At 39.9% G+C, this 14,031-nt stretch overlaps 1 protein-coding gene across 50 annotated transcripts in view; it reads left to right on the top strand.

The window, feature by feature from the left end:
- Positions 1-6,176, top strand: part of Map4k4 (mitogen-activated protein kinase kinase kinase kinase 4) — a 107,854-nt gene extending 101,678 nt beyond the window's left edge. For 30 of the 50 annotated variants that reach the window (XM_048810519.1, XM_048810534.1, XM_048810532.1 and 27 more), the window contains 5 exons: positions 807-907; positions 2,526-2,675; positions 3,218-3,377; positions 4,217-4,356; positions 4,582-6,176. In XM_048810519.1, coding sequence (XP_048666476.1) covers positions 807-907; positions 2,526-2,675; positions 3,218-3,377; positions 4,217-4,356; positions 4,582-4,665 — 635 coding nt within the window. In that variant the 3' untranslated portion in view covers positions 4,666-6,176. Of the gene's footprint in view, positions 1-806; positions 908-2,525; positions 2,700-3,217; positions 3,378-4,216; positions 4,357-4,581 lie in introns of all 50 variants that reach the window. The other 20 variants (XM_048810504.1, XM_048810516.1, XM_048810505.1 and 17 more) reach the window with 1 other exon arrangement.
- Positions 6,177-14,031: the final 7,855 nt, after the last annotated feature.

Here is a 14,031-nt window from a genome sequence, read left to right as displayed (position 1 = left end):
AAGTTAACAAGTACCCCTGCATGCACAAAGAATCACATAATAATTTGATGTAAAGTAGCTTATATAGAAGCCACCAGTGTATCTGCATCAGAGTACTAAATTGTGTGTAGTCTTGGACCTATGTGAAGGAACCAAAGCAACTATGGAAAGGTTGCAGGTTTTCTTTGGGGTTGAAAAGAGATGCATTTTGGCACTTCTTTTCTGGTGTAGAACTTGGTAGAATTCTAGAAATAATTATCACTGTAGATGAGGAAATGACCTGGAGTGATAAGTTCATCTTGTGCACAGATTCTTCTATTAATAGAATTCACGACTCAGAAGTATTTTGGTTTAACTTCTTGTTCCTCAGTCTGTGAGAGCCCATGTGGAACTTGGGGAAAGCAGCATGGAAGACTTGACTTCTTTTTATGTGATTCTGGAGTCTCTAGACTGATTAACTGTCATTATCCTTATGAAGCAATGCTAAGCCTTAAGGACTTTAAAGATCCTATGCCTGGCATTGTCCTTGATAATACAATATTTGGACTCTATGAAGATTAGGAACATTAGCGAAAACATTCACTAATAGTATCCAAACTATTGGAATTGAATCCAATACAACATTTAAAGAAAGGTGGGAAAACATGGATTATACATTAAAGAATTTGGGAAAGGAAAGTGTATAGCTTGATGTCTATCTGAATTTGCCCCTTTCCTGGTTTGGATGGAATCAATGGAATACATATGAATAAAATTTGTAGAAGTTAGAGTTCTGTGTTGATACTGATAATGTGCCTCTCTTTTTTTTTTTTATATTTGTTTTTCAGTAAAATATGAAAGGATCAAATTTCTTGTAATAGCTTTGAAGAGTTCTGTGGAAGTCTATGCGTGGGCCCCTAAGCCATATCACAAATTCATGGCCTTTAAGGTAATAACAGCAAGTACATTTAAAAATAGCACCAGCCATCCAAGCTGCAACCAAGAGCCAGGGATCAGTTTTAAAAATCTGAGCAGTTAAAATTAGCACTATAAAGCTGTGTGCTAATAGACAGCCATAAGAGAGGCCATTTCTAACGTAACGTAATAAGCTTAGTCAACTGTTTTCTAAGCCCTCAGTAACTGATGTGTTAGTACAGTAACAGGAAAAGACAAAACACCTCTTCCACCCTCCATTAAAGACATGGATGCATATAAAGATCAAACAGTTCTAAAACATAGCTGTTCACCAGAGTACTAATTAAAATTATTAATATTGTGTATTATGCATTAAGTGGGAAAAAATAAAAAATAAGTATAATATGGTTCTGTTTTAATTAAATTCTAAAAATGCAGTTAAACATCCAAACTTTAAAATAAGATGTTTTTGCCATTTTTACAAGTACAGTTTCAGAAAGGTAAATGAATGAGCACTATGTTTTAAAATTAGGACTGTTTCCACTTGTGAGTTCACACATACTGTCATGTAACTAACTGATCACAGATATACCTCTGGTGGTTATATTTGTTTGTTTTTGAGGTGTGGATTTGAACCTAGTGCTTCACACATGCTAGACAAGACCTTTATCATTGAGCTATACTACCAGCCCTGGTGGTTAGGTTTCTAAGGTATGAATAAATTTTTAGTGGACTACAGTCTTTATTTAAATACAGTTTTTTAGAAATAATCTATGGAAGATTAGCAATCATTTTTTATTTGTATTCTTAATAATTCTTTCATAACTTAGTTTATACTAAATATAAATGTATGAATAAGAATACTGTCTTGGACCATTTTAGCACAGGTCAAGAAATTAAGAAATTTTCGACCCAAATAATTATAGTAAAATAGTTTTGATATATTTTATTGGAGGGGTAAATTTTAGTTATTTGGAAATTTTTATATTTTTGATTGCTTGTGTGTGATTACCTAGTGAGGCAGGATAAATGAGGCTATTATGTTGGTTTAATAAATAAATTCTAGTGTTATTGAATAAAGATAACCCATTATGAAATGACATCAATTTCTGTGATCTGGTCTTTATACTAGTTGCTTTTTTTAAATATTACCTTTTTTATATCTGTTTCATCTTCATCCCAGTCCTATGAGCTATTAGTGCTAATGTTAATGAAGAGCTAAAGCCAGGCACTACATATATGCTGTGCAGTAGTACATCATAGCCTTTCGTCACCCTATCAGTCTTAGTCATAAAATTTCAGCAGGAGTCTTTATAATGCACATATTGGTAAGGGTGACAGCGTTGGTCAGATTCTCAGCATATGATTCTCTACAGCTCCTCTCTTCACCACCCGCATTTGAGTAGAGCTATTATGCTGCAGAAAGTCCTGTTTCACTTTACACGTTTTTCTTATCACGACTAGATAGAAAGTGACAGTGCAGAATGCTTGGACTGGGTAGGAGAGATTGAGGACATAATTTCCCAGATGGAAAACTATGTTGTTGCCTCACTACCTGGACTGAGTACCTTGGTTCCTGCTTCTCTAGTGTCATCTGAGAGGTATAAGTTCTATTTCACCTTACTGTTTCTTTCTTCGTTATTTCTTTGTAGTCATTTGGAGAATTGGTACATAAGCCATTACTAGTGGATCTCACTGTTGAGGAAGGCCAGAGGTTGAAAGTGATCTATGGATCCAGTGCTGGATTCCATGCTGTTGATGTGGATTCAGGATCAGTCTATGACATTTATCTACCAACACATGTAAGAAAGAACCCACACTCTATGGTTGGTTGACTGGCTTCATTTTGTTTTGACTTTTTCCTTTTACTCTGCTTAGTGAACTAACACAGCAGGGTTTCCTCATTTCCCCTTGATGTGGGGGTGAGTATTTAAGTTATATACCATTTTTATTAGCTCCATGCTCTGAGAAAAGTGGAAATATCCTTTTCTGGCTCTCTGAAGCCCTGCTGAAAACTTCTCAGCCCTTGCTTTGACTAACATGGGGTGAATTTGGGTGATTGCTGGCAGACCAGAACACTTATGGGATGGGAGAGGTTCTCAAATGGAGCCTACTACTCAAATGAGTTTCAGGGGCCTGAGGAAATGTGTCAGTGGAGTATATGACCTGTAAACAGTAGACTTGGGATACATGTCACATGGATTTTCCAGAATGTTACCTCTTTCCTATATATGTCACCAGGGATATGGTACCAGTGCACTCACTAGGCAGTCTTATTGACCACTGTGACAGTGCTGGAAATAGCTACATACATGCTTCCCTGTGCTCTATTGCTCTTCTCTAGATCCAATGTAGCATCAAACCCCATGCAATTATTATCCTCCCTAACACTGATGGGATGGAGCTTCTGGTGTGCTATGAAGATGAGGGGGTTTATGTGAACACATATGGAAGGATCACCAAGGATGTGGTTCTGCAGTGGGGAGAGATGCCAACATCTGTAGGTACGTAGCACCTGGGATTGGGAGCATTTATGAAAGTGGAGTCTTTTCTAAGACTGCATCTATTTCTCATACTAATTGTGCATTTAGTGGAGTTGTTGGCAATAGGAGTGAAAGAGTGGAAAGTTAGATTGTAAACCATGGAAATAGGATAATCATAGATCTGTTTTAGAACAAACTCCCAAGTAATTTGTATGGTGGTGGGGGTGGGGAGGATAGGGTACTGGGGATTTTACCTAGGCACACTAGGCTAGGCAAGCACTGTGCCTCTGAACTATACCTCCAGCCCAGCTCATACATACTGTTTAAAAACTGTTATCACAGTCTCTCATTTAATCCTTGAGACTTCCAGAGAAAATCGGCATGTTTTGTTTTGTTTTGTTTTAACTGCTTTGTGGGAAGTATATATAGAGAGAAAACTTACTCTTGAGTAGCTCTGCCATAACTAGAAGCACTGTTGGCACTCAGGAACAGAGGCTGATATGGAAGTTTTAGTAGCTTTGTGTTTATACTCCGGACTGTCCTGGTTTTGTTGCAGTGAAGTCCCTATATCTGTCTACTCAAAGTTTCTGATCCTTACCTTCTCTCATGACTGGAATGATAAAAACATGCACTAAAGCTCTGCATTTGGTGGGCCATTTCTGAAGATAAGCATAAGGGTAGATTAGAGGTTAGCAGAGGTTCAGCAGAGGTAGATTAGAGGTTACAGAATCCTTAAAAACAAAATCTTCAAGTACTAGGGCTTTAGGGGTATGTTTGAGTGTGTGTACATACATGTACATATATATCACATAAGATTGTTTTCTTACCTTTAACAATTTGTATTTTCCCCTCCCTGAAAGCATATATTCGGTCCAATCAGACAATGGGCTGGGGCGAGAAGGCCATAGAGATCCGATCTGTGGAAACTGGTCACTTGGATGGTGTGTTTATGCACAAAAGGGCTCAGAGACTAAAATTCTTATGTGAACGCAATGACAAGGTAATGTTACCTTATGTTATTGGCTTTCTTTCAGTTTGTATTTTTTTTTAGCAGTGGTGTGTTTTCCATGGAGTTTGGTGATGGACTACAATTTTGATAGATTCTGAAGTAAATTAAATTAATTAAAGAAATTTTTCAATGTCATGTTTGGGGTATGTTTGTATGGTTTGGAGTGCTGGAAGGTACTGAAAGGCCTGGTAACTGCACCTTCTCTTTCTTTTGCAGGTGTTCTTTGCCTCTGTTCGGTCTGGTGGCAGCAGTCAGGTTTATTTCATGACATTAGGCAGGACTTCTCTTCTGAGCTGGTAGAAGCAGTGAGATCTGGGGATTGCTGATCTCTAAAGTCTTCAGGATCCTGAGAACTTGGAATTCCTTGCAACTGGAGCTTGGAGCTGCACCGGTGTAGCCAGGACAGTTGTGTGTGCAGGCCTCACGTGTTGGTCCTCTCTCCCTTCCTTCCTACTCCTCTCTTTGACAGTTTATTCCTGTTTTTTTCTTTTCCCCTCTTAAAAATAAATCAAGGCTGCATTGCAGCTGGTGCTGTTCAGATTCTACCATCGGTGCTAGAAGTGTTTGGGGTTGAGCATCAGACTGGAAAGAACCCCTTTCCTACAGCTCCAGAATTCCTTGTCTCTGAATAACTCTGTCCTATGGGTGTCTGAAGGTGGCGACAATGAACACGCCATCAGTTTTGTTGGCAATGGGCACAAGGAGGTGAAAAGTGGTGGTGTAAGGAGCAGTTTGCTGAAGCAGAGAGCAGATTTAATATAGTAACATTAACAATGTATTTAATGACATTTCTTTTTTTGTAATGTGACAATATGTGGACAAAGAAGAAGGTGCAGGTCTAAGAAGTTAATATTTATAAAATGTGAAAGACACAGTTACTAGGATAACTTTTTTTTGTGGGTGGGGTTTGGGGTGGGGTGGGTTAAGGGGTCCCATTTTGTTTCTTTGAATTTTTGGGGGGGAGGGTGTCCTGGCCAAGAATTCAGTCGTTTTTCTGTGTACCAAGTTTTGCCTAAATCATGTGCAAATGGTTCTAAAAAAAGAAAAAGAGAATGTGTGCATTTTGTATTAACGGCCAGAACTTTGTTGTGTGACAGTATTAGCACTGCCTCAGTTAAAGGTTTAATTTTTGTTTAAACCTAGAAGTGCAACAACCATTTTACCACAGTCTGCACTTGCAGAAGAAAAAAAAATTCAACCTACATGTTTATTTTTTTGCCTACCTCATTGTTTTTAATGCATTGAGAGGTGATTTAGTTTGTTTTTGGAGGAAAACATTAATGTTTAATTTAATCTTAATACCAAAACTATCAGATTGAGGTTTGTTATTTTTGTCAGAAATCTAAGCAGATGCAAGAAAAACTGTCCATGATGGTGGGAAATAATCCTGTGGCTGATGCAGTTTGCTTTCTAAGCTTAGAAAGCAGAATGCTTTATTTTCATGAGATTCCCCATTAGTGGTTGAAGGGCAACTGTTGCCTGCAACACATGAGATGTGTTTGTTTTCCATTGGGGGTCTGGTAGCAGACAGGTGGTCATGTTAGAGTAGTCACACAAACTGTTTAGTGTTTCAGGAACCGTTTCTTGGGGGTGAGGATATGTCCCTTTTCTAAAAATGCGATGCACTAAAACTATTTTAAGAATGTAGTTAATTCTACTTATTCATAAAGATGGCATCTTCCTGTGTTTTAGGTGTAATTTGGAAGCCCTGGCTCTTGTCTTCTCACTTGCTCTCTTGTTCTCTGTTTTTTAAACTAATTTTACTTTATGAATATGTTCGTGACATTTGTAATAAATGTCTTGAGTAATGATTTGTTTCATGGCTTCCTGGTCATCTCTCCATTCCTCTAAGGATGCTCGTGTCTTGGTGTAGGAACAGTGCTCAGAGCCATGGCTCTGCTGTCTTGCTTCCTCTGGTGTTCAAGTGGGAATATTACATGATAGCTGCTCTGTTCTTCATTACCCAGACAGAAGCATGATATTTGTAGGCTTGATCTTCCTTTCTGGTTTTCTTTTATAACATGAAAATGGGGGCTGTTTTCTCTTTCCTCCAAAATGTAACAGTTGCCTGCACCTATTTGCCAAGCCTCTGCCCAGCTTCTCTCTCATTTGACATTTATTCTAACAGCTCTCATTCTCATCCTCCTGGTCAGTATTTTTCCCAAAGGCTCTTCTTTAAACCACAAAAATCTGGTTAAAAAGAAAGAAAATGCATCTGCTCCCAAACACAGAAGAAGTACACAGATGTACATACCCATAAAGACTAGATAAGTTGAGAAAGCCTTACTTTCTTAGAAGGACGAGGAGATGGAAATGGGTTTTTCCATGATGTGACTTGTAGTGCTAATGGCCAAAGCAGGAAGAACTGGTCCTTATCTGTTGGTTAATCTAGTTAACCCAGAGAAGGGTGAAGAATTAATCCCACCAGTGAAAGGAACTTGAAGTAGGCCAGATTCTATCACCAAAGGACTTCAGTCAGAATCAGATTCCTGATTTGATCTTCTCTCTACATTTAGGCTTTTCAATAGATGGAAGATGCCAAGGTAAACACACCTATCCAGAGGAGAAGGAATGGTTTAGTTGATTACAGCCCCTTCCTTGGCCTTTAGAGAGCTATGAAAGATGGGCAGATATCTAAGTGGTATTTGGCACATGATGCAAATAGTATCTCATTGGAATTTGGAGTGTTTAGAACTTTGCCTCAGGAGGGTGTGTGAAGGGGGGTCTAACCTCCTGTCAGCTCTGCCTGTGCTGCTGGCACAGCCCAGGCACCCCCTGGGCACTCTCTTAGTATTTGAGTTGAGCATAGTTAAATCCATCGTCAGCTTGATTTGCTGAAGTAGGACAGCTGTTTGTCTTTGTGGGATGGGTTCCTGGAGTGGGCTTCTTGGCCTCATCACCTTATGAACCAAATTGAGTTGCGACAGTTTAATGCAGAAGTCAGTGAGATTCCTTCATAAAAGATTGTGAGCTATTGAAATCTCAAGATTCTTTTAGGGAAGGAATTATTCCCCCCTCCCTTCCACAGAAGTGCCAATGTGGGGATTTTGCAGAAGCAAACAGTATTCAATTGATATATCACATGTGGAATGTGGAACTATTTTGGGAATGCTCTTCAAAACAAGAAAAGCCCAGGTGTGTCCAGGTGTAGCCAGAGCTTCAATAGAACCTTTTTGTAAATCAGAATAACCCTTTTTGTACTGAGTGCAGTGTTTTTACTTTTTTATCATGCACATTTTATGTTGGAGAAAATGTTTACAAAAACGGTTTTGTTATACTAATGTGCATCACATATTTATGGTTTATTTTTAAATGATTTTTATGGATATGTAAGTTTTTGACTTAGTTGTAGACACTTACGGTGATTTATAATCCCTAATTTTGCCAATTATAAGTTTGCTAAGTAGTAATAAAAATGACAGATGGCATTAAATTCACTAATCATGAAGCTGCAGTGCAGACTGGTGGCAAGTACATGGCCTTTTTTTTTTTTTTTTTTTCCAGTACAGTGCTAACTTGTCTACTGTGTATTGAGAATTATTGTTGTCCCCATACCCCCTTTTCCTCTTAAAAATAAAGAAAAATGACACCTTATTTTATGTGGCATGAGTTTCAAATACCTTCTGATGCTTCAGAAATTTCCCTTGTGTGAGCACCCTGTTTTATGTGTAACTCTCCCTCTCACCACCCTCCAGCTGTGTCAGAGTTGGCTTCCAAATATGCTGTCTCCAGCAGCCCTGATGATCACCAGCACAAGTTATAAGAGTAACAGATGTTTGCATGAAGGTCTCAGAAATAGATGAAGAGCTGTCCATCCTCAGTTTTCTGAAGTCAAAATGGGATAAAGCTGATTCTTAAGAAATAAGTTTGGATTTTTGCAAGTCTGAACTGAATTGAAAAGTAAAATAATATGATATTTTGTACCCAGTAGTACAGTTAAAGTAGCCTTTCTGAATTTGACATATAAATAGCAGATGTAATGTGGTGGCTGAACATGAGCTCATCCATGCCCTGTGGGTCTGCCAGGTACAATTTCTCACCAACAGTCTGTGCCTTCAGGGCAGTGCATACTACATCAACCACTTATAAACACTTTGTGCTTAGAAATGACATACTAGAAATGTCATTTCTCTAAGTTTAAAATCAAAATTAAATATCCATGCCACCAGATGAGTAAAATTCACAAATATTATTGCCCCAACAGGATGCCCTATGCTCTTGCTCTTCTTGTCCTACTTGATGTTTGTTGCAGCTGGTATAGAGGTTTTTTTGATACTGCTGTGGTGTCCTCCTGTTCCATCTTTCCACTGGTTTGGTTGAGATTTCACTTAAAGCAGCCAGAATCAAATCAGTCCCATAGCTGACACCTGCTCTATACTTTGGCATCACATTCAAAGATGCAGTAAAATTGCTGCTTTGTACCACTTTAAAAAATACTTTAGGAGAAGTAGCTGTAATGTTTTAAAAAGTAAAATTGTTGGGGAAAGTAATTACTACGTTTTCTTAAGCAAGAGGAGTGAGTGCTCTTGTATGAGGTTCTCATACCTGGTCTCTCCCTTCATCTTAAGGTCAATCATACTGTGTGTGCTTCAGTCTTTCAGAAACTCCCATCTTTGGGCTGCCCTAACTTACCTGTGCATGTCCTGTCCTGTGCCCTGATGACTTGGCGTGGTGTTCTTTTGTCACTGTTTCTTGTTGGATACAGTATGTGCATATGTTATTTCTCAGATCCAATAACCAGTGAGTCCAGAATTTGTGCTCTGCCCCTCAGAAAACTAGCACACAAACATTTTGTTCATGTTTTGTCAATGAACATGAAATAAAAACTGGGGTTAATCCAAGAGAAACTGCCCTGCCATGCAGCATGGAGCTGGTAAGGTAGAAAGCTGAGCCAACCAGCCAGGAGGGATATGGAGCACCACTAGGCTGGGCTCTAGACTGACCTCTCTATACTCCAGTTGGAATTTGGGTTGTTTGGTAACACTGCAAGGGTTCCATTCCTGATTCCAGTCTTCGATAGCTTGCGTCCAGAGATTGTGCATTTGATATTTACCTCAATCTAAAAATCTGATAGGGTGTACCTCCCAGGATATTTGGGGATGGATGTGGATAGAGCAAGGATCCTGCATCGTCAAATTTGCCAGAACCCAAACCTGACTACATCCCTTTGAAACCGGTATCAAGTGAATTTTTACAGTCTATGATACTCAATAATTTCTTGATGTTTGTAAATAGCTTTACTGAGATATAATTCCCATAGTACAGTTCATCCACCTAAGGTACAGAGTTGTGCATCCATCACTGCCATAATTCACAAATCTTACTGCCCCAACAGGATACCCTACGCCCTTGCTCTTATCCTCTGATCTTCCAACCCTCTCCCCCACAGCTTTAGCCGACCTTAAACTTCCTTGCCATTGTTACGGATTTGCCTCTGGAGACCACACTTCACTGTGTTCCTCTGTGACTGGCTTCTTAGCACCATGCTTTTTATAGTTCATCCACATTGTCCCATGTGTCAGTATCTTTTTTTTTTTTTTTGTTACACACTTGGTTCTTAATCTGTGTCACTGGTATCTGCCTTCAGTTTTAGGGCCAGCTGTTTCACTGACAGCGCATGAGTCCCTCACCTTTAAGCAAAAGCTGAAGTTAATCTTTCATCCCTCAGTTGCGAAACAGTCCAAAAGCAGCCGCAGAAATAGGTTCCTACCAAGGTACATTGTCATTTGGAGCTTGTTGAAACCCAGGGCTTGCCTCCCTCAAACAGTTTGAATGTCAGGCTCATGATAGGTCAGGTCCAGGGACTCAAGAATTGGAATGCAGACCATTTGGGGAGCCTCCAACCACACCAAGCTAGGGCTGGTGGGCACACTCTCTGTGTTTGAAGATTAGATATGCAGGTTCTCCCAGTTAAATGCGCTTGCTCCTGGGAAGAGACCTCAGGGCTGGCTTGCTTCCTTTTCTCATGCTGGATAGGTGCATGCACCTGTCTGTTTCAAAAGGATCCTCCTGTCCTGTGCCCTGTTTTATTGGCATCAAGGATGCTTCCTCAGTGTTGCCTCCCAGGAGGCCTTGTGTACCACTCCCACCCCCCACTGCAGGGTTCATGGTTGCGTAAGTGTGGGAGCTAGTAAACTTCTGGGAAGTTAGTGGCACTTTGGTCAGTTGAACAAGTTGAGCAACCCTCTGTGTACTAGGCAGTCTTAAGGTATGGTGATCCTGTGAGAAACAGGAGGGCACTAATGGGTAACTAAAACGATGCTTAGTGTATTCTTAAGGATAAAGCAAAGCCTCTTGCTGTGGCTCATATGCAGAAGATTCATAATTTTTAGCTAGAACAGCATGTAGCTGCCCGAAAAGCTGATGAGAGTTTGGACTTTGTATAAAACAAGTGAGAGATGATAGGTCACACTTGGATACACTTGCACTGAGAGCTAGACCAACTGCAACCTCATCATAGGAGAGCAGTCCTGCTGGAAAGGACACTATAAACTAGTTCTGATAAAGATTGGGTGAAAGAAATAACAACAAATAATTAGTAAATGTAGTTATGTAAATCCCTAAATATAGTCAGCTGAGAACTCCAGAGCTTTGGGGATAGTAATAATGACAGTGATGGTGATGGGATTGTGTGCATTTGCTGTGCACCAGACACCAAGCTGAAGGTTTTACACACATTCTCAGCCTGAGGAAGAGATTCGGTGTACCCCCTGTTGGCTTAATTTATTTGGAGAGGCATCAAGTGGCAGAGCTAGAAAGAGTGTGTAGAGCTTACAGGGCAGCATCGGCCTGATACAAAAGGAGCAATCAGTTGTCCAGCAGGGTCAAAAAGACAACCCCGATGGCTGGCCAGGCCCATCCCACTGAGGTAGGCTCGTTGGGATGTAGGTCTGAGATTCCTCCAGCATCTGCCTACCTGACCGGAATCTGTATGAGGTTTATAAAAAGGAGGAAAATGGTCTATGAACCACTCAAGAATATTTTGAATCTCTATACAAAATGGCTTTGCTATTCCTTGTAAATGTGAATGGACTTGAGCAAATGGGGATTCAGACAACAGTTTCTGGGTGCAGAAGTGAGCAAGATAGAGGACCGGCTCCAGGACCATGAGCTCCCTCCCTCTCCAGGGCCTCTCTGTAGAACACTTTGTACATTTGACATCTGGTTCCCAGTGGTGTGGCTAACTCCCTGACAAATTCCTCACTGTAACCAAGTTGGGAATTCTTAAGACTTTCCACCACAGAAAGTGGGCAGGCCCTGCTGGATATGAAATCAGGCAATGTTGTTGTCCTCTTGGCCCTGGAGAGCTTTCTTATTTAGCAACCCTCTGGGCTGCAGAAGATGATGACCACCTGTTCCCAGATTTCCAACCTGAATTAAACATGAATGCCAGTATATACAGCAAATGAAAGTAATTTATAATGCTCTTTTATTTTTTTAACTGCTTTTATTTTTAAAATACATGACAGCGGAATGCATCACAATTCTTATTGCACATATCAAACACAATTTTTCATATCTCTATATAAAGTATGTTCACACCAATTCATGTCTTCATACATGTACTTTGGATAATGATGTCCATCACATTCCACCATCCTTGCTACCCCCCTGCCCCCTCCCTTCCCCTCCCCATTTCCTTAAAAAAGCAGTTCCTGGCACCCTGCCAATCCCTTCTACCTGGGCGGAGGAAATGCCAAATACATTCCTAGCTTGGGTTTTCAGGGGGTTCTTTGCTGCTAAGGAGAGGACAAGGAGAAATAGCTGAAGTGTTAAGAATCCAACACAGAATTAGAAAGTTTCAGAATCCAACACAGAATTAGAAAGTTACATTAAAAAGTGCCATCACCAATCAGTAGACCTCTGCTAAAGATATGCCATCCCAATGCCACCAGGAGTCCCTAAAAATGACTGCTATACTGGCTTTTATGGTAATCATTTTCCTTGCTTTTCTTTGTAATTTAGTATGCGTTATTCATAAGTTGGTATGCCTTATTCGTAATTGAATTCATTCATAATTCTGATGTGTTCCTAAAAACCACCATTTAGTTTTGCCTGATTTTTTCCCATTCTTTATCCTTNCCCCTGCCCCCTCCCTTCCCCTCCCGCCCCTTTACCCTATCTAGAGTTTGCTCCCTCTCCCTACCCCACTATGAGTCAGTCACCCACCTTATATCAGAGAAAGCATTCGCCATTTGTTTTTTTGGGATTGGCTAACTTCACTTAGCATTATCTAATCCAGTTGCATCCCATTTACCTGCAAATGCCATGATTTGATTCTCTTTTATTGCTGAGTAATATTCCATTGTGTATATATGCCACATTTTTTTAATCCACTCATCTACTGAAGAGTATCTAGGTTGGTTCCACAGTTTAGCTATTGTGAATTGTGCTGCTCTAAACATTGATGTGTCTGTGTCCCTGTAGTATGCTGTTTTTAAATCCTTTGGGTATAGACCGAGGAGAGGGATAGCTGGGTCAAATGGTGGTTCCATTCTAAGTTTTCCAAGGAATCTCCATACTGCTTTCCATATTGGCTGCACCAGTTTCAGTCCCATAAGCAATGTATGAGTGTGCCTTTCCCCCCACATCCTCGCCAACACTTATTGTTGTTTGTCTTCATAATAGCTGCCATTCTGACTGGAGTGAGATGGTATCTTAGAGTAGTTTTGATTTGCATTTCTCTAATTGCTAGAGATGACAAACATTTTTTCATATATTTGTTGATTGGTTGAATATCCTTTTGTCTTATATTAGACAAAGGCACCAAAAACATGCACTGGAGAAAAAATAGCCTCTTCAACAAATGCTGCTGGGAAAACTGGAAATCCATATGCAACAAAATGAAATTAAACTCCTATCTCACCATGCACAAAACTCAACTCAAAGTGGATCAAGGACTTAGGAATTAAACCAGAGACTCTCCGTCTAATAGAAGAAAAAGTAGGCCCTAATCTTCATCATGTGGGATTAGGCCCCAACTTCCTTAATAAGACTCCTATAGCATAAAAATTAAAACCAAGAATCAATAAATGGGATGGACTCAAACTAAAAAGTTTCTTCTCAGCAAAAGAAACAATCTGTGAGGTGAATAGAGAGCTTACATCTTGGGGGCAAATTTTTACCCCTCACACATCAGATAGGGCACTAATCTCTAGGGTATGTAAAGAACTCAAAAAGCTAAAAACCAAATAACCCAATCAATAAATGGGCCAAAGATATAATTCTCTTTGAAGGTCAAACAATGAGAATAGATAATGCCATGCTTTGGAGTGTGGAGAATATCTCTGTTGGCAGCAAATTTGCTTTTTTAGTTCTGTAATGAGAAAATTATGTTGCTCACAGGTATATGATCGTAATTTTTAAATAGTTAATATTCTAAGATAAGAACCTAAAAAATGTAAGAAGTCCATAATGTTGGGGTACTTTTAAAAATTGTAATTGTGAATGCTTATTAATTGTACAAATGAACGGTTCCACTGACATTTCCATACAGGCACACATTGTGCTTTGATCACACCCACTTTCCCTTCTCTCTGCTTCCCCTTCTCTCTGCTTCCCCTTCTCTCTGCTTCCCCTTCTGCCTCCCCACTGTCCCTAGTCCCCTTCCCGTCTCCAGAAAGTCCCTTTTCCACTCTCAGATCTTCTTGTTTCGTTTTATCCCCC

The sequence above is a fragment of the Marmota marmota genome, unplaced genomic scaffold (genome assembly GCF_001458135.2).
Source record: "Marmota marmota marmota unplaced genomic scaffold, marMar, whole genome shotgun sequence".
NCBI lineage: Eukaryota > Metazoa > Chordata > Mammalia > Rodentia > Sciuridae > Marmota > Marmota marmota.
This window is presented reverse-complemented; position numbering and strand designations above follow the sequence as displayed.